The sequence below is a fragment of the Fundulus heteroclitus genome, chromosome 14 (assembly GCF_011125445.2).
Source record: "Fundulus heteroclitus isolate FHET01 chromosome 14, MU-UCD_Fhet_4.1, whole genome shotgun sequence".
NCBI lineage: Eukaryota > Metazoa > Chordata > Actinopteri > Cyprinodontiformes > Fundulidae > Fundulus > Fundulus heteroclitus.
Window position 1 is genome coordinate 10,228,420 of NC_046374.1, and position 21,357 is coordinate 10,249,776.

The 21,357-nt window shown below is 42.1% G+C and overlaps 1 protein-coding gene across 1 annotated transcript; it reads right to left on the reverse strand.

Moving 5' to 3' along the window:
• Window positions 1-16: 16 nt before the first annotated feature.
• rab39bb (RAB39B, member RAS oncogene family b) lies at window positions 17-18,379 on the reverse strand. Its single transcript, XM_021309052.2, has 4 exons — window positions 17,903-18,379; window positions 9,699-9,987; window positions 4,170-4,350; window positions 17-2,585 (listed from the first exon to the last, which is right to left on the reverse strand). The coding sequence occupies exons 2-4, from the start codon at window positions 9,911-9,913 to the stop codon at window positions 2,340-2,342; spliced, it is 642 nt and encodes a 213-aa protein (XP_021164727.1). The 5' UTR covers window positions 9,914-9,987; window positions 17,903-18,379; the 3' UTR covers window positions 17-2,339.
• Between the last annotated feature and the right edge of the window lie 2,978 nt (window positions 18,380-21,357).

The following is a 21,357-nucleotide window of genomic DNA, read 5'->3' on the forward strand; positions in this document are numbered from 1 at the left end:
GACCACAACACGGATGTAAGCATTATTTCTTTAATTTCCATGTCAGGGGTTGGAATGCATCTTGAAATATAATCAACGACGTTAGGCAAAGGTAAGGTTTGAAATCTGTGACTGAGAAGACACATTTAAACCACTTTAAGTCTTCTCTTATGGCCATTTTAGATTGTGTGCCTCACATGTTCTGTTATAGCAAAGCTACTATGGCGATGAGGTAAAACTGCAGGGTTGAACTTAAGCTTTAAAAAAAAAAAAGTTATACATGACGTTGCATTTTCACAGATTAAAAAAAGCGACGTGACCTACTTGTTACTGAACAGAGCTGAACCTTGTAGTATGGCTATGAATCGTGTCGGCTAGGTCCGCTTTCTTTGCGCGGCCGTTCTGGGCTAATTTTCCTTCTTTCCTAAGCGTGCCTGGTTGGTTATGTAGCGTTTCCGTGGAGACCGCTCATCGAGTGTCCGTTTGTGTGATGTAGTCCATCTCTGTTGGTTTGGCCTTGGAGAACCAAAATATACCAAATAAGGCGTTCCCTGTGTTAGACAGAATTGACTGGTAAGGTGCTTTCCTGTCCCAACAAACTCCCAGAAAGTCCCGTAAACCCACTTCCCTGCGTTCAGTAACACAGACCCACATGGAGCTTCACGAGTCCACTACTCCAGAGGGGTTACCTCAGCTGTACACGTGTCTTCCTGCGGTAGGAGTTGTTACTGTGTGACTTTAACACTGACAAAGGTTGCAACCAGGTCAACGTCATCGAGCTCACTGGAGGTCTGAATTCAGTGCCTAACAAAAGTCATTTTACCCGCTAAATGTTTTTTTTTATGTGACAAGACAACACAGCGTTGTCTATGATTGTGAAGTGGAAGGAAAGGGACGCGTTTTAAAAATGTTTTACAAACAAAAATCATGAAACGCGTGTAACCTATACATGTATTCGGTCCTTTTAGTCGATGCTTTGTGGCCAACTGTGGCTTATTGGGAAGAACAGGTGTGTTGCAATCCGAAAGCTGTGGGTTTGATTCTAGCTTCCTGTCACATTTCAGTGTGACAGCCTCTGCAAGGCAATTAACCCCAAGTTGCCTACCGATCTGTGTGTGTGTGTGTGTGTGTGTGTATGTGTGTGTAGGAGACCTTTTGCAGCATGTCAGCGTTGGACATCTGGAATTGAAATACTTTCAAATTCTTCTTTGCAAAGTGGCTCAAGATCGGGTAGATTGGATGGAGAAGGTCTGTGACTGTCCGTTTTCAAGTCTTGCCACAGCTTTTTAATTGGATTTAGGTCTGGACTTTGACTGGGCCATTCTAACACGTGGCCACGCCCAGTTTTTTCCACCTCTAACAGCTTTTCTTCCAGGGTTCCTCTTTATGTCGCCCCATCATCCTTCCTTCCACATCATCCCACCACCGTGTGGGATGATCAACAGATTCTTCCACCTGAGCTGAGGATGGCTGCAGCTCCTCCAAAGACACAACTAGCCTCTAGGCTTTTTCTCTGGCTTTTCTCACACGGCCTGTCAGCCCAGGTGGGTGACACTGGATTTTATTCGGGGATCTCAGGGTAAAGGGGTGAATACAAATCCGTGCCACGGTTGCCAGATTTTTATTTCTATAAAGGTTTAAAACCATGTACCATTTCACTTCCACATAACAGTCCTGTACTAATTTATCTTGGAATTATCACACGGTTTCCAAATAAATAGATCTAAGTTTGGGGTTGTAAGATGAAGATAGGTTAAAAAAAAAAGTTTAAATGGTATGAAAAGAAGTAAAAGGACAGGCTCAGGTTTTGTTTTAGACCTCCAGGACTCCTCAGTTGATTTCTGGATTGTGAAGCAACATGTCAGTAAAGGGGAAACAGGAGAAGGAAGGGTATACTCTAATATAACCTAATTATGCCAGTTATATGATGTCTTAAAAGAAACGACCAAAGAAAGATATGATCTCTTTTTATGTTATCATAAAAATTGCATATTGAGAGGCGTTTAATGGAAGAAGCGTCATGGGAGAAATTAAAACAATATAGTCTTGGTAACAGATCCGGTTTGCTAAGGCCTTTGCGAGACTTTCTGGGAAAGCAGTTCAGACGGAGGAGCCGCCAACCAAACCTTGTACAGAAATGGATCCCTCCCTCTGAGTCCTGCCCCCATGACCACCGTGATGTCCGATGACACCAGGAACCAGCAGAACCACTTCGCCCGTCCAAATCTGTATCCGGTCTGAAGGAAGTCCGTTTCAGTTCGGTGGGGGGGCTTCGGGTTCGCCTCAGTCCACCAGCCGTTCCGCGCGGCACCCGCTCCTTTTCAAACCTTCGTCCACCGCCATCCACGCCCCTTCCCAGATCAACAGAGGCAGCGGCGGTCGCTCTTGGTCACCTCCTCCGACGAGTGAACCACGTTGGGCACGAAGCCGCTCTTCACGCCCTCCCAGCCCTCCTGGATGGTGATGTCGCCGGACCGGACCAAGGCGAAGATCTCCCGGGTCAGCTCGGTGAAGGCGTGCTCCACGTTGATGGCGTCGCGGGCGGACGTCTCGATGTAGCGCATGCCGTACGCCCCGGCCAGTTTCTCTGCTTCTTGCCGGGTCACCTGCCAGATGGAAAGGTGAATTAAGCAAATCCTGGTTTTTTTTTTGTATTTTGTTTTTTTAGGTAAGCTAAATTGCTGAGACACAGAAATGATGCTTCATGAACCGCCGGGTCATGGCGTCGCAGTTTATCGTCCCGCAGTGCGATTCTGCTCACTCACTGTTAAAGATCATGTTCCTGATAAGGATGCAGTGAACATTATCTCCAGTGAGCAGCGTCACTGCAGGGTTTGAGACGTCAACATGGCAGATCTGTTTATGTCTGACATCCAGAACCCCGTGGGGCCATGGCAGACCTAATCCAGACTAAGGTGGCTAAGAAAACCCATCTTTCAAAACACACTGTGCCTTATTTGATCCTGTTAGAATTGTTGCACAGAGCCTTGCAACAGTGTTCATAACTCTGCTTATTTTTTCACATTTTGTCAAGTTACAACCAATTTCTACTTATTTTATCAGCATTTTATGTGGTAGAACAACAACAGTCGGACGCAGTTGTAAATCAGAAGAAAAATGGGACATGCTTTTTAGGTATTTCTATCAAAAAAAGAATAAGAAAGGAAAAATGGGTCTAGCATTTGCAGTCAGCCCTGTTTACTCTGATACCGTTTTAAAAAAAAAATCCAAAATCTGACATGTTAAATCCCGGGCTGCTGTTGGTAGTATTGTTGCCTTGCACCAAGAAGGAGTTCTGGGTTCGACCTGGTGTCTTTCTGCATGACGTTTGCATGTTCTCCCTGTGCAGGCCTGGGTTCTCTCCTGGTACTCTGGCTTCCTCCCACAGTCCAATAACAAGGTGGGTAAAGTGGTTACTGTTAGGTGTGTGCATGCACGGTTGTTTGTCCTGTTTGTCTCTCTGTTGCCACGTGATAGGCACTCTGAGCACACCAGCCGCACTTTAGAGCACGGTGGTGTCAGCATCATGCTTTTCTTCAACAGAGTACGGGAAGCCGATCAGTTGATGGGAAAATACTGAATAGTTCAGTTTATTTATATCACGCTAATCCACGGAAAAAAGCCTTCCACAGACTTTACTAGACAAACACATCCTGTTCATATCCAGAAATATAGAGTTAACCCAATCCAGACATATAGCCATATTGAAATTCAGTTACTCACATTCACACCAAGCTTAGCTATGATACAATGTAGACAAAGGTTTTTTTTTCTTTGCTAACAATGCGCTGACAACCATGTTGCCTTCCAGTTCACAACTACTGTATCTATAAGCCACATGGTGTTGGTCTATCACATCAGTTCCCAGTAAAATAAACAGAGGTGCATGTTTGTGATATTACACAACGTGGCAAAGTTGAAGGTGTATTAATACTTTTGCAGTGGTCTGCATTTTACTGGCAGAGGATTTTGCAGTGTCATTTTAATCCTTTGGAAGCTAAACAGCGCGGCTCATCCGTCACTCCAGTCTGCATTGACCTAAGTGTGAGAGAAAACTAAAAAAAATGTAAACGGGAAACCTCAAAAGACATCAAATAAACACACCACTCATACGTTATTGTTTTCAACATATCCTAACAAGAAAGCCGTTTTAGAAGCAGTTACTAGAATAACTTTTGGTCCGTGTTTACCTGGCGCTGTGCCTCCAAGTCGCACTTGTGGCCCACCAGCAGGAAGACGATGCTGTGCGGCTGGACGTGGCTGCGGGCCTCTTCCAGCCAGTCGTGGACATTCTGGAAGGAGCGGCGGTTGGTGATGTCGAAGAGGAGGAGCCCGCCCACAGAGTTACGGTAGTAAGCTCTGGTGATAGACCTGCACGGGACGTTAAAGGAGACGTCACACCTCCTATTGCCACAACCGAGCAGTTCTCCGCTCTCAAGACGGTGGTTTGCTTTTACTGTGAGAAGGTTTAAACGTGGTGGTGAAGAAATGTGATATGCGGGATTCACTTTGGTTTATCTCTGTTGGATATTGGTACTTTTTTTTTTAGAAGTTTTCTTTCAATAAAAGTTAAGTTAGAAGTTCTTTTTTTAGCTCGTGTCGCCTTCGTTTACAGTATTCAGACTACGCATGGGCCAGTATGAATTTCTCACTGTGCAATAACCTTCAGTAAAAAAAAGGCATAGTTCAGTGGTATCATGGTATTCATGCAAACATTTTAAACAAAACTCTATAATATTCTCAAACAGCCCAATCTAGTGTAGCGGCCCTCTTTCAGAAACAACTTTATTGGCCATGATTATGTGCACAAACAAGGAATTTGACTTTGGTTTCACAGCATAAAAACATTAAGTATAAACTTAAATAATAGATAAAAAAGGACTACATACAGAATACGTGCAAGTGCACCCAGTATTTTGTTATTTAAAAAAAAGGCAAGTTAGAATGGTGCAAATGTGTTTTTCTCTCTCTCACAGCTGTATAGCTGACAGCTCAGGCTTAGCGTATCATGCTATAATATTAGCTTACTTAATAGACAAATTCTCCCTATAGATTTTAAGTTTTTGTTCATTTTGAAAAAAGTATAAACAAAGAAATATGAAATACTGTATATCCAGGGCAATGGCAAGTACAACAAAACGAAAAGGGAGAGCTAATAAGCCCACTAGGCTTGACTCCTGACCTAAGGACCGTTGCAGCATGTTTCACCCTCTTACGGTCTGAAAACTGGCAATAAAGGTCACTAGTGCCACAAAATCCTGAAAAAAAAACAAGCTGTTGAAACTTTGATAAAACATGAGAATCAGCTGCAGAGCAAATGGCGAGAAGAGCTGCTCAATTTCAGCAGTTCTCACAGGGTTTCTGGGACATGAACACAAACCTCCTCTGATTGCTTTTATTTCTCATTATACTTTAATATAGCATAAATATTTTAGGAAGCACATTTATAGGCTCGAGTCAGAGAGATGTGTTACATGAGACACCTCAAAAAAAAAGGAGGGGGAGGGAGGGAGGGAGGGGGGCGTTAGTCAGCAGGGAGGATACAGCGAGACAGAAGGAGTAGGTGGAAAAACAAAATCAGGCCTGTCAAGTGACTCACTTGATTTGACACATGCATGCCTAATTTATACAGGTGTATTTATGGAAGCAAGGAAGACGCAGATAAAACCACTGACTAAAAGAGCTGCGTCACTGAGTGAAGAAGACGGCAGAGTGATGGAGAGAAGCTGGCAATTTACCGCGGTCCAGCAAAAACGCAGCATCTACAAACGGAAATAATACCTTTGCACTATTTCTGCTGAGTCGGGATTTGCTGAAGCATTGTAAGACATGTTTGCCTTTAGAGTTTCAATAGGTCCGATAAAACCAGACACGAGTATCACAAACTGTGACTGTCATGATTTAGGTTTTTGTTCGCTTTGTTCTGGACCAATCAGTTTCCACTCCCCCCGCAGCCATCAGTCATCAGCCAATCAGCTGTCACCAGTCAATTAGCCCAGATCAGCTCCACCTGCTGCCAGTAACTACTGTCAACTCTGCTCACCTGCCAACATTTACCTGCCTCAGTCATCCACTCACTGCCAGAACGTCTCATCTCGTCCAGTGTGATATGCTGTGCCTCTACCAGTTCCTGTGTGCTCAGCCAGCTGGACTCTTCTGATAAAAGTCGCTTGTGTCTGCGTGCTGCAGTTCTGCCTGTTTCCCTGTGAGTTTCCAGTCACTCTGTTCGTTCTGGTGGTTCCACCGGTCCACATCGCCTGTTCTGGTCTGTTCTCTACCTGCACCCTCTGGTCCCCTGCTCATCCCTGCCTGCCTGCACCTTCAGCCATAACTCATCTGCATAGTCTGGTTCTGCTTGGCTGCCTTGTCTGCCGCTACTCATCCCCTTCAATAAAGCTTTTAAATCGTACCTCTGAGTTTGGCTGGACATCGGGTTCATCAGCGTCGTCCATTACAGAAACAAATGACAAATGTTATCAGTTAGCCTTAAAGGACACCAGAAGAATTTTGTTTCAATTTGTCAACCTACAATCGAATAAATAAACAGCTTGATGGCATGGGCAGTCTAGTTGTGTACTATAGATGTTCGTAAGAATATTTTCTCTATCAGCAGACGGGCACACTGGAACAAATTAAGTCCACACAGGTATTATAGTGACGGCACACGTTGCTGTTTAAAAACTACATCTAATTTTAGCTAGCGGTTTAAAGACATCTTGGGAAAAATGCTCTGTATCACTGTCTGGTCTCCTCGAGCTGTTGACATGGAAACGCTGAAGATGAAGGCAGGTGACAGCCGCCCCCTTTGTCACAAAGCTGAGCTTGGTGATGTGTGTGAAGATGTACAGCATTTCTGTTTTTTCTGACTTGCCATGTCTATACAGTGATCTAGCCTAAGACGGCTGCAGGTTGTTTTCTTCTTGTTAGCATACATCTGCCTTGAAATGATTATCCATACAATCAAAGATTGAAAAGCTAATGATAAATTCGTTTAAGCGAACAGAGGTAGAAAATATGTCTCTGTAGTAAAAAAAAAAAAAAAAAAAAGTAAATCCAAACAGTACATCGAGTTTTACCAAGAAATGTAGTCATGCAGAAAAATCACAGAGGAAGTAAAAGTAAGAAAAAAGTTTTTTTGGGGGGATTTCCAATTCTTTTATCACATGTTTTATTAAAGTAGACAGAATTTGAAAAGGGTATTTAAAAAAAAAAACAGGTACAACCCTGCCTACCCCTTCCACCTGCTGCCTGAAGAACATCACAATTCAAGAGAAACTTTGCACAAGCAGGAGCAAGTGTGTCTTTTTTAAAATGTTTATTATTTTTATACACAACCCTAACTTGCAGATCCATTATCCGGGGGTACGGGGATATAAAATAAAGAGGAAGTAGAAAATGCACTTGTTGTTCCTTCTTCATATGCTTTCTATCACTTCATACCATTTTTAAGACACAATCACTAAATTGTACATATAATTGATTAATTTATTCCTCTTTAGGTACACGCTAGCATTAGCACTGCAGCACAGCTAGCTGCTACAGGAAGGGGGAAAAGTAGCAGCTAGAAAGGCATTGCTGCAAAAGTAAAGGGAAATCTTGACATATATAAGTTTTTCAACACGTAATGCTATTAAAGGGGCTGTATTTTATAAGGGTTGCAGTCTTGAAGCAAGAATAATCTATTTTGGTGAGTAAATCTAGTATAGAGGAAATATCCCAATCTAAATTCACAACTGAGGATCAAAATGTGTTGTTTTATACACGGTCTAATGTAAATGTTAGCATTCTATGCTCAATTAATATTTAAATGTAAGCTTGCTTACTTGCCATACCTCAGTATAACTTAAACTACGGTTGTTCTAATGTATTGTTGTTAATGAGAAAATCCCACTTTACAGAGAGGTTAAAGGTGAGATAAAGATGTGACCTTAGATGGACCTCTGTCCCGCTTTCATTTCTGTAAAAAAGAAAAAACAAAAACAGCCGTATCGCTTTTGAATCCATATCGGTGTGCTGAAATGTTGCACACCATATGGTTGTTTCAGTTTCTAGATAAATCAGTTTTTAAATTGTTAAAGTGAAGGTTCCTCTTTCTCCTCCGGTGAGGATGTCATGTGCTGATTAAACTCGATTCTGCTGCTTTTCCCACAGATCTCTTCCCCTAGAGTTGTGGTTCTCGTGGTGTTTCGGTTTTTCCTTTGGTCATCTTTGAGCCGGTCAGGCAGCCTGAACATGTTTTATTCATGTCAGCTTTGCAGAAAACCTTAAATCACCTGATTCAGCAAATATTAAAAGTTTTTACAGTTCTTAAGAAAAAGAGTCCTCATTAGGTGAACCCTGAAATATGATGCTGCACTTTGCAAAAAGCTCAGGTGGGGGAATGTGTCTACTTGAAAACTGCTGTTAGTAAACTCGATCCAATCTCCCTGACTGGGTGAGAATATTGAGCAATTTTCCCATCCACTGTAAATTGTCTTATGGTCCAAGCAGTGGAATAGTGGTTTAACAAAACATTTCAAAAAGTGTTGGAGCTCTGATTTTGTTTTATTTCTTGGATTGGATCATCTTTTCCTACACGCTTGCAGATGCCTACCAGAAATATGCTTCCGTAGAAAACAAGCAGGTTTATTTTAACCTTATTTGGGTGATGATTACGCCGTGGATTTAAGCATTTGCAATCCAAATTTAACCTACGGATAAAGATTTGCAACACAAAGCAGTATATTCTGGTTATAATATAACGCAGGCAAGAATTCAGCTAGGGCTTACCGGAACACTACCCCTGGAGCCCAAAGTTTTGAGAGGCCCAGAATAGCGTTTTTGAGTGTATGTGTTAAAATAAAACTTTTTTTCAAACACGGTATTGTTAAGATTACGAAGAAAACATTTAAGCCCATATCACAATGACGCGTTCTAATGTCATGCCTGTAACCGATTCCCAATTATTTGAAAATGGTGAGGCCATAGCCCCACACCCCTAAACTAGCTCTGCACGTCATTAAGATTTATGGTAAATTTGGAGGACTGCGTTACACCACCGCCTACAGGCTTGCCATTGTTACTACAGTGTTTTGTAGTATTGTTGTTTTAAATAAAAGACATTTCTAGAACTTGGCCTGCATTTATAAAAGGCTTTGTAGAAAGAACAAACAAAATTCAGAGTGATGCTACTTTTTTGTGTAGCTACAGTGCCTAAAATCTGGATTGTACCTAACAATCAGTCTTTTGTAATTTGCATGATTTCAGAACCTTTCTTGGGGTAGGGCAGCAACATTAACTCCAGCCCAGGGGCCCTATAATCTTCCATATCTGGCCCGGATTCTTGCATATGATCTTGTTTAACCGGCACTGTCCCCGGGTTAATACATCAGTGCAGACCCTGCATGCTGTAGGATAAGCATAAAGTATTTAAAAGGGGACATTCAGCTGTTACAACTTCTTTATTTTATTATAAAAATGCAGAAGTGATTAATATAGATCCCATTGTTAGAAATGACCTAAATAAAAAAAATAGAAATGACCTAAATATATTCACATCCCTTCTAGGCAAACAAATGATCACTAATTTAATTTAAAATAAATAAATTGTGTCTCCGGTGTAAACCACTGACCCCCACCCCTCCCTCCAACAGCGCAGGGGGATTAGAAAGAAACAGCAGGACCTCACATCATCTGCTCAGCGTGCTCGGTCTCCCGCCAGCCTGTCTCCCCCGGCTCACCTGAAGCGCTCCTGCCCCGCGGTGTCCCAGATTTGCAGCTTGATCCGCTTCCCGGGCTCGATCTCCACCAGCCGGGAGAAGAAATCCACGCCCACGGTGGGGTCGGACACCTGGGCGAAGCGACCCTCCGTGAACCGCCGGATCAGACACGACTTGCCCACCGTGGAGTCCCCGATGACGATGAGGCGGAACTGGTAGAGCCAGATGGCCTCCATGACTGCAGTCGCTCCGCGCGCCGCTCAGGTCTGCTGAGGTGTGAGCGCCCGAGGTGCGCGTGCGTCGGCGCGAGCTTGTGTGAGAGACAGAGAGCATGTCCCCGTTAGACCATCAGCTGCTCGCTGTGGGACCAAAGTGACGCTGAAGCAATGCTAGGAGAGGCCATTTTGATATCACAGTTTGTTTCTACTGTCGACAAAAGGATCGGAAACATTTTAGTAAAAAAAAAAAGCAAACAGCTCAATAATAGCAGACGGTGACAGTTTGACTCAGCAGTTAGTTATTACAACAGCAGCAGCGATATTACAACGTGAGAGCAGAGGTGGTCTTAGTCAGATTTGGGCCCAGGGCAAAACACAGATGTGGGCCCCTCCCCTTCCCTTCTTTAAACTAAGAGGCGCCATTAAATGGGGGCCAGTGGCCACCCTTATAAATGCCTGAGCCACACAGCTGCCTTCTCTAGGCAGATTGTGTTATGGATGTACAGTATCCATGGCCGCTGGAAGTGGGGGTGCTGCAGCACCCCCTGGTGGCGAGATGGAGATTTAAAAATATATATATATTAAAAATACTTTGCACAATTTATAAATGTCTTATCAATATTTTGGGAACTGATTTTTACTTTTTTTTATTTTACTATTACGTGTATTTGGATTTTAATTAAATTTTTTTGAGGCTAGAGGTCGCCTAGTAAAGGGGTATCCTGCTCACGGCAGCAGACTAGTAATAGGCTTTTCGTATGAACTATCAGGGGCAACTTTCTTGCACTTGGATCAGTTGCTAAATATAGCAGTGATCTCAAAACACCAAGGTTCCCACGTTTTCACTTGCACATTAATAAGCCGATAGAAAATATAAACTGTTGCGTTCCAGTCCAAGAGGTCACGTGATTCGAGTTTTGCTGTTCAGCCAATCATATCGGCGTATTTTCAGCCATGCGAGTTCAACCAGTTCATCGTGGCTACGCCCATAAGCTGTTGTATGCATCCGTTTCCAGACGAAGAAAGCCCAATAATAGCATTTTCTGGTGCCAGTGGGCAAATATCTTGATGGCAAAGAAAAAGAAATAGCCCAGTCATACCTAGAGACAAATTTAAGAAAGACTTTTCAAATCTACGTTGTTATAGTGTTATTGTGAAGTTTAATAAATAGTGCATATATTCACCTGAGAACTGATGATGTCTGTGTGTTAGACACTGGTAGCGTGCACTGAAGTGTATGTGACAATAAAGTTGTTAATCTCAGTCTATTTATTTTTATTTATTGTATTTTAAATAGGCCTATAGGCTCATAGGTCTTTTGTCCAAAAATACAAAAAAAAATATTCACAGCACCCTCTGTTCAAAATTACTTCCAGCGCCCCTGCAGTATCATTTAAAATAAAAATCTAAATAAAATTGGCCAATTTGTATTTTAATAACTTACAACATTTATTCATTCTATCTATTTCCCCCCTTTTAGTGCCACTCTTATGTACTGTCGATCATAAGTGTACACATTCCAGTTATATTTACAGGTTATTAAGACAAAAAAACAAAACAAGAGAAAATAAAACCCGTACATTTATTATCATTGTTTTTCATCTTTAATGCTACATTGAACTTGTACACTTCAACAGAAATACACACACATCTGTTTAGGGAGCAGGAATCAAAGTTATGAAGACCTTGGTGAGCCGTCCCTCATGCAACCCCACAACAGACTCAGGTATTCCCTAATGACAAAGCTAAAGTCGTCCAAATGCTCTCTTCTGGTACTTTCACAAATACAAAAAGTATTCTGTGAACCTCTCCCTGCATTTTGATGAACCATTGTGGAGTGGGGATTATTTCATTACAGGATTGAGCATTTTAGGTTTTGAACTATTGATGACCAAATGCAGTCCAGATTCCTTACAAAGACAACAGCGTGAGAGTCCTTTAGGAGGTCAGATAACAACTTCAGCCATTTTCTTACAGTGCTTACGCTGCGTACAACCCCGTATCTCATTAACTGCACATGCAAATGAGCAATACGACACTTGACCGGCGTCCAACCAAGTTTGTGACACCCTGAGTAAAGAATCATATCATAATATTGGGGAGTGCAACTTTATAGCTGCAGCATCCATGATATTTAGAAAAATTAAACCTAAAAAAAAAAAAATTCTTAAACCAATTTAAGTTTTAGTATTTAACAATAACAGTGGACCTAATGTGTAATGCAGATATTTATTTTTCAATGATCAGTATTTGTTTATAGATTTCTATTGTAATGAACATTTCAAGTGCCATGGTAAACATCCTGAGAATAAATGTCAGTTTTCTCTCTGTCTTAGTTTTTCTCTGCATAAATTTAGAGAAACGTGTTGTGATTGTGTTAACGTGCTGGTAAGAACAGAGCAGTTAGCAAATCTCACTTATTAATCACTTATTATCTCACTTGTTTTTCCCAGATTTTGTTTCAGAGGGGGGAAAAAGAATCTAGCAATCCCCAAAAAAAAAAACAACCTTCTAAATGATAGGCAACTTTTTTTTACCTAAGCTATCTAGGCTACTGTGATTATACTGACACTGATAAAAAGCTACATAGGGGTCAGAAATTGCTGACTAATGCGGATTTTGGCATAATACTATTTATTTATTTTTATCCGAAGTGTCACAAAATCTAGTGAGATCTCGCCAAGATGTTTCTCGTCAAACTGAAATGTCTCATGAGAAGAGACAGTTGTTGTTATGAGGCTGGGGTATGAACACGAGTGCTTTAAGCCTAAACATCCTGAATCTGGTTTTAAAGTAGCACAGGTGTCTGAAAACTGTACCTGTTCTTGCGACCTCAAGTTAAAAAGCACATTTCTCTGTTCTTACAGAATACATTTTAGCCCTTTAAAAGGGACATATCATGCCAAGTCCTCTTTTTTAGTCCTTAACTGTATGTTGTTGTGTACTTAAAGTCTCTAGGAGTGCAGAAAAGCTGAATATACTTTCTCCAGCTGCAGCATAGATATCTTTATATTCTGTTTGGGTCATATTTTTCAAGCTGTTCAGTTTTCTCTATTCCCTATTACGTTTTTTTGAACAATTACGACACAGTATTTGCTTCAGAGCTCCTAAACAAAGTCATGGACTCGTGGCTTACCAATTTTGCAAATCCGCCATCTTTATTTTTCTCGGCACGATTTTGTAGTCCAAGCTCGGGGATGTCGCGGCTACAAGTGGATAAGTGAAAAGGTTTGGTTGTTGAGTGTATTAAAACACACAATTTATTACACCGTCCCCTGGCACACTACAAAAATGGTCGAACGGGGTGGAGTGGAACGCTCTGTGACCTGGAGGGGGCGGGCTGTGAAGACCACCTTTAGATTTAAAGAGACGGCACCAAAACGAGTTGCTGTCAGCTGCACCTCAGAACAGGGGTGAAAGAGGGGCTGTGGGGCAACAATAGCGAGGAATTCAGACCAAAACGTTGCAGTTCCACTTTATATAGACCACAACTGAATGATTTAAATGTGAAAATGAAGAGCTTAAAAGCATATTTCCTGTTCAAGCAAGCACTGCGACTCCTTAGCCATTAGCCGCTAGCAACCGCTGCTTGTTATCAGTGCTAAACTAAAAGGATATTTCAGGTTGGAAATCCACAATTTTCTTCTAATCAAAAACACCATTACAATACAGTTCACACACAATTTAAGAAACCTTGATTCTTCTCATGAAACACACAAAAAAGCACATGCAATGCTGTTTTGGCTTTAGGGTCAACCATTGATCATACAATAAAAATGTGCTCCAAGTTCCTGGTGGAAGTAAAGTTTTTTTTTTTTATCCAACAGAAGCTGGATGATTTCTATAATAAAACAAATGTTCTTAAGATTTATTTAATTTCGGATCAACTCATAAGGCCATCACAAAAAAAAAAAAAAAAAAAAACAGGCATGACGCTGCCTGCCAATCTACATGCTGTTTGATGATGGGTGGACAGATTCCTTGCTTTGGAGGCACTAAATGAACGGGGAACAGACATTACAGACGTCGTCATTCTACCTGTCGATAACCAATCAGAGCTGATCGTGGTAACGTTTTGATCAACGGGTTGTTGATTTTTGCCTCACTACTTATTAATCCAATTCATACAGCCATATGTGATTCACTCAGAGTTTATCTGCCTCTTCCTTGTGTCCCTGACCTCTTCAAAACGACTGCACCCACTCCTCTGGTGTACTATGTACCTTTAGAGGGCCTGATGTTTCACTGCTGCCTGAACCGAAAGCCTGTTTGCAAAATTGATTCAAGGCTGGACAGCACAAGGAGCACGAGAGAACATGAACTAGTTTCTCTCTCTTTCTCTCTCTCTCTGTAAAATCCTGGTGTGAGAATCAGGCTCACGTTTGTGTAGCCGAGTTAAAATAAGCGATCCGAGCCTTCAAATGTTGTGGCAGACAATGTAGTTAATGACAGAAAAAAAATCAATGTTGTAGGCTACTGGGAGTTACAAGAAGCGCCAGTGGGAGTTTATAGAGATTGCATGTCAGCAGAAGTAACTTTATAGCCTTCAGATGCCCTCTGCCGGGTTTCTTATCACTTTGCTATCAAAAAGGCAACACTCCTCGCCTGTGCTCTGTACTTTCGGAGAGTCATGATGCTATTTGTAAAAGTCCGCTGCAGCCGGCGGGGCTAGACTGCAGATAAAAGCCACGGCGGACTCTGAACACGACCACAGTGCACCTTTTTTTTTAATACTGATTAACTAATCGATTGGTTCATTGACTGGCCACGTGCCCATTGTGTCACACCTCCTCTGCGATCTTATCTCTATCCTATATTGCACTCACTGTGTTGTTTAAATGAAACCGCGAGGCATCGGCAAGCCCTCTTACGCGTTTCAAGTCACTTGGCGACTTTAATTCACGTTTAAATAAATAGACTACTTTCTGGTGAATTGATGCTCTGCACTGCACTGAAGCTTTCTACCTTATGTCTAGTAAAATATTATTGTAGAGATAGGGAAGGAGATGGTGGGCAGAAGTCCAGCAGAACAGTCTGTCCTGGTTTCACCATCTCAAATCAGGAGGCTATGGTAGCCCTGAAGGGACAATGTTAGAGAGGTCTTTGGGGGTCGTGTTTGAGGTAGGTCTGAATAATTTGCTCCTTGCAGTCATGACTCACGATCTCAGACGTGGTCAATCTATAACTGAAGACTTTCACCTTCTGTCGACAGGCTGAACTCTGAGCCGATCAGCTGCTTCACAAATAAAGAACGGTCACACAGCGCTGACGTGCAAAGGAAAACACGTTTAGTGGAGCCGCTTCTTGTTTCTTTCCGTTTAACTTGATTTTTACTCAATACCTGGTTTCAGAGTTGCTTTTACAATGACGGAGGTTGTTTGAAAGGCAAAATAACCGGATTCTTTAACAGCCATTAAATATGCAGGACCTTCCTAAAGTATTTATACCCCATGGGCTTTTCGTTCTCTATTTATTTTTTTTTACATCATAACTGCAAATGTCTCTGTATTTTATGCACTACGCTAGCAGGTAGCGGACAAAAATTGTAAAAAAAAAAAACAAAGGTCAAAGATAAATAGTTATCAAAGTTCTTTAGAAATAGAAATCTAAAAAATTGTGGTATTTATTTGCTTTCAGTCAGAGTCAACAGTTTGAAGAACCACCTTTCACTGCAATTACAGCAAAACGTCTTTCAGGGTCAGACTCTACCAGCTGTGCACATCGAGGAAACTGTAATTTTTGCCTGTTCTTCTTTGCTGAATAGCTCAAGCTCAGTCAGTGGATATAGAGTGTCTCAGTTCGATTTTGGTATAGGCTTTGATAGGGCTGGACGATAACCCAATAAAAATATATATAGATTGATAGATGTGTATCGATGATAGAAAAAAGGGGTTAATAAAAAGTTCAATAGAATAACAGTTTTCCTTCCTTTTGCATTGTAGCCAGGTTAATATTAGTCATTACATCCTCCCAACCAGGAACCTCCATCACTAAGCTCCGCCCCCTTCAAAGAGTTCAGAGAGCACGTGTTCTTTTTTCTTTTTTAAATGCTTGCAGTTTAGGTAAAAAGTTGGTTTAAAAAAATGAGTGAGTTTGCATACAATGTTTGTGTGTTCTGTATCTAAAAATAGGTTGTTAAGCAACGGCATAAAATGGTCAAGGCTGCACTTAAAATATATGTTTTGAATTTGTTGATAATTATCAATATCGATCAATATGATTTATATTTTATCTATATGTGTTTTTTTCTGTATAGTCCAGCCCTAGGTTTTGACTGGGCCGTTCTAATACCTGAATATTCTTCAGTCTAAACCCAACCATCATGGCACTGGACTGTACGTTCAGAGTCGCGCTCCATCTGGAAAGTGGACCGTTGTCCTGGTCCCGAGTCGTTTGCAGCCGGGTTTTCTTCCAGGATTGTCCTGTACTTATAGCTCCGTCCATCTTCCTATCAACCCTGAGTGAGTTCCCTGTCCCTTGTGAAGAAAAGCATCCCCACAGAGTTATGCTGCCTCCACCATGTTTCACCGTGAGGATGCTCCGGGCCACGCGCCGTGGTAGTGCTCCACCACCTTTCAACTTTTATGTGATCTACACAAGGGTCGAAAACAACACGTTCAGGTCTCATCTTCTCTCACGTGCTTGCTCTGTTCCCCACATGGTTTGCAGCACCGTGCTCTTGTTGTCTCCGCTCCTACATAAAAGCCCAGATTTATGAAGTGCACGCATCTTAGCAGGATTAATAAAGATCAATAAGGATTAAGCACATGCACCTGCTCTTTATTCTCCATCATCGTTTTGTCCCTGACACTCGCTCTGAACTTTTTCATCTTGGTCACAAAGATCTACATAAAATGTGGACCAAATAATAGGAATAGTGAAAGTTCATCTAAAAGGCCAAAAATATTTTTGATGCATGAAATTCTACAACCTGCCAGATGTTACACTCTAGTGATCCTCTGGGATTCGGTATGGCACATATTAATATGGGGATGGGGATTGTGACTCATTAAATTGTGAGGCTCCTGTCTTTATGATACCGTTTGTTCCCTAATGCTCTCTCTGAGGTCTTCACCGAGCAGCTGGACTATTACTGAGGACTGATCACCCAGCGGTTTATTAATAGGGTGGCTTCTGAAGGCAAAGGTTGCAAAGCCTTTTATTTAGGGGCATTAGAGTCAAGGGGGCTTAATATAACTTTGCACCACACTTCCGAAGACTTTTATTTGTAAAATAAATAAAAAAACTATGTTGAAAACCACGTGTAATTTTCATTTTTACTTTGCAGTTCTCCAATAATTTGTGCCATAACATAAACATAGGTTTGCTGGGAATCAAGGGGTATGAACCCTTTTGCAAAGTATTTGAAGGGAATTTATAGAAGCACAGCGGAGAAAAGTGTAACAACGTATTTGTAGGGAAGCAAATGAGCTCTACCTCGTAAACTGCTAATTTATTCCAAACTAATGCCTCCACACTTAAGCTTATTTGTATTGGAGGCTTCAGCCCATCAGCGCTGCCAGAGGACCGGTTACACAAAGCCTCCCATCAGCCCTGGTCTCCAGTGGAGTCAGGTTGCACAGCTGAGCCACAGCATGCAAACCTTGGCAGCTGAATCCCTGGTGAATACCAGGCGTCAGAAGCTCCTTCTCCTAATGGGCCATGCAGGGCTCCAGCAACGCCTTTCAAGGGTCCAGCAGGAGCTGAGACCGGACGGCCGCCCTCATCTGAAGGGGAAGTAAGAGCTGAACAGGCTGTTTCTGAAGGAGGCTGGTGGTGCTACAATGATCCTAGCTGCACAAAATGATTTTACGCCCGTATTTAATGAGCTGTTTAATGCAGGTCGTGCCATATATATAACCAAGCATGCGTCATGGGTCTTATTTCGATCATTTTAGTGCTACTGAACCCCAAACACTACAACTCCATAACTATAAACGAGCGCCTTTGACGCCCAGTGGTCTGCTCAGTAACAGAAACACGCGTGGATAAAAGGATCTTGCCTACTTGCAGGGAGAAACGGGTCCGCTTTAGGCCGGAGTTGCGCCTCTTCCTTCCCCCTTCCGCCGCCTGTTCAGGACCAGGCCGATGGGAGCTCCATGGCACCGACGAGTCTGACTGGATCGATGCTCAGGCCGCAAAAGAGGGACTCCATAAAGCGCGATTACAAACAAACACACAAAACACACACAGGCTGGCTCGGCTAGAGCAGGCCCCGCTGGACGGGCGAGAGAGAAGCGCACCCAGAGCAGGTGCAGCTCCTTTCAAGACGGATCCGGAGCTCCGTTCCGACCGAGCCCCCGTTCTCAGCCGGTGTCTGAGGGAGGGGCAGGCCGCCGGGACGACGAGGAAGAGGAGGAGGAGGAGGAGGAGGGGGAGGATCCCTTCTGTGTTCGCTGAGTGTTTGGAGCTAATCGGCGCGGATGAAATGGCAGCGGAGAGCAGCACCAGTAGCATCACACAGCCTGACTCATCCCGCATCAGTACCATTACCGTAACGAAGCGCGTACGGGCGCAGCGAGAGCGGAGCGCAGGCGGCGACGCGCAGAAAAGTTTCCCCCTTTTCTCAGAAAACCATCCAGCGCATATCTGTCTAAAGCCGACATTATAGGAATGTACGACTCCTGCAAATACACAATGAGCACACTTGGAAACGTCGGCGTGTAGGTTAACTTTTGCTCTGAACAAGGATCGACCTATCGCAGAAAATAGAAACATGTGGTCAAAAAACTGGGGGGGAAAAAAAGACATTTGCAGCTGAAATAAAAGAGTGACACAAAACTGTTTTTCTATGGTGATTTACATCCAAACAGAAATGACCTTCGGTCGATTTTAAACATGCTTATGGCGCTTAAGATTTGAGCTGCGCACGCACTCTGATCTTTACGGTCACATGTTGGTGCGCAGTCACGGATACAGACGCCAATCTCGCTGTTGTGACCGGGAGTTGTAGTTTCTTTCCCCACTCCGCCTGTCAGCCAATCAGCCAGTGCAGCCGAGAGATGGATTATTCAGATTCCAATATGTGAATAAATGGAGTACTGACCTGATTATTAGTCAGGTCACATGTAGATGCATAACTATTTTATTAAGAAAAACAACCCAACAGTATCCCAGGTAAGCCTGTGCTTCTTCCTGCTCTGTGTCCAACAGCTTGTTGACCTTCTTTAAATTTTTGTTTTGGTTGTTTTGTTTTCTGTTAGAGATTTTTCAATTTGCTTTTATTTTCTATCTCCTGTTTTTTTTATGTATTTACTGCATGTCGGGGCCACAGGTCTGTGTCTCTGACAGGCTGGTAGCAGGTTCCCACCTTCAGAAGTTCTCAAAATGTTTATTTCTTTTAATTTTGATTATTGTAAAGGTAATGTAGTTGTTAGAGAGTTCAGCTCTGTTATAATCATTGCAGTATACATCTAGCCTGGGCATCCACGTCTCCTCTGACCTCTCCTGGTCCCTAAACACCTCCCACCATGGTGAAGAGGGCTCAACAATGGCTCTTCTTCCTCAGAGAACTGAAACGGACTGAACGTTCCACTAAGCTGCTAAAACACCTTTACACTGTTTCAGGAACATCAAATCCAAAACGAACAGTCTGAAAAACAGCTTCTTTGCTAAAGCTGTATGAGCTATCGCCCCCTGCTGAGAAGATTGAGTACACGTTACAATATCACTACAGTGAACGCATATTTTTTGCACATTCTTAACCACCAAGAATGTTTCTTTGCACAGGTTTATGCAGAGTTCTGTATATTAAGGTTTATTAAGGTTTGCACAGTTTCACATTTAAATAGGACTGTCTTTCAGAACTTAATGTGAGTCCTAGCAGACCCTAAAGACTTGTTTGTTCTGTATAAACTTTACACATTGCTGTATTATTACCTGTAGCCATTATTCCTTGCCTGTTGTGTATTGTGTGCTCCGTAGGCCAGTGTGTATGTCCAGGTAAAAATGTCACCACGGTAACACGTGGTGACAATGAATGGTTCTTCATTCTTGGTTAGTCTGTGACCCCATATGCAAGGAGGGTAAGGCACAAACAATCGTTAAAGAAGGTGGCTGCTCACAGGGTGCTGCATCCAATTAATGGAAAATTCAGTGTCAGGAGATGATGTGGAAAAGGTTGTTAATGAGAACTGTGAAGCAAATCCCATTCAACAGTTTGGAGGAGATTGACAAGGTCTGTCCTGCAGCTGGAGTCAGGGCTTCAAGAGGCACCATACACATGGGTAACATGGCCATGAGGTACTACTGTCTCATCTCTTAAATTAAGCCACTCCTGAACCAGAGACAGCCTCTCGGGTGTCTAACCTGGTCTACAGATTAAAGGTAGTGGAAATTTTTTTTATTAAAAATGTATTTTTTATTTGTTTGATATAATGTTTAAAGTTTTTGAAATTGAATTTGGAGTTTTCAGTAGCTATAAGCCCTAATCAACAGAAATTAACGCTTAAAATGTGTTATTCTGTTTGTAATCAGTCTATGGTATACAGAAGTTTTACTTTGTGAACCAAAGTAGCCACATTGAGCTGGTCAATGATATTCTAATTCCTTGAAATGAACCTGTACTAATGTTCAGTCACAAACACATCCTTAATCTTAAAGGTTTTTATTAAGAGGTTCGCCGATTTTAACTAAGGCATCATAGTGCAGAAGCCCTCTTCTGTACTTCTGCACTGCTTTATCTGTGAATGGAGGTTATTACAGTTGTTGGTTTTGTTCCTATTGTAATTTTTTGGGTTCTTTATTTTGGTCCTCTCGCTTTTGAACTTCTTCACGCAAGCCCAGCATCCAACAATTCTTCCCTCACTGTGCAGAAATGCTCATCTAGCTGCTGGTATTCCTGACCAACCAGATCTTCTGGTACTTGCTTTACTGTCTTCCGCTCCTGATGATTTGATGAATGCGTGATTTAGTTACAGTGCTGCTGTTAGTCCTATTTTTACCTATGAAGCTCTCCTGATGTAAAGCAACAATGCTCCTTTAAAGGTATTCATGGCTAACAAAGGAAGAATAATTATTTTCACCTCTCCCTTCTAAAGAGACCATTCAGCTCTTTTAATTCAATCAGAGAAAGGGTGATATGTCAGCTGTTAACATATTTTTCTTTTTTTTTTTTTTACATTTCATTCTTTTAAAGGATACTTAAAAGTGTACAATGGTAAAAATCCTTAATACTTTTTCTTTTCTTTTTTTTTCTTTTGATATCTTTATCTCTGTTTCTTTTTTTCTGTAAAGCACTTTGATTAACCTCATGTACAGATAGTGTTGTATAAATCGATGGTCTTGCCTCGTTGTCTGAGTGCCATCACACAGGAAGCTACAGCTGCTGCGTCGTGTTGTCATGTTATGTCATCTTAGGTGGGATCGTGCTGTTCAACACGATAAAGGCCTAACGCCTTCGTACAATGTAGTCTCACACATGAGCAGTTAACACCAGGTCTTCATACACACTATATACAATG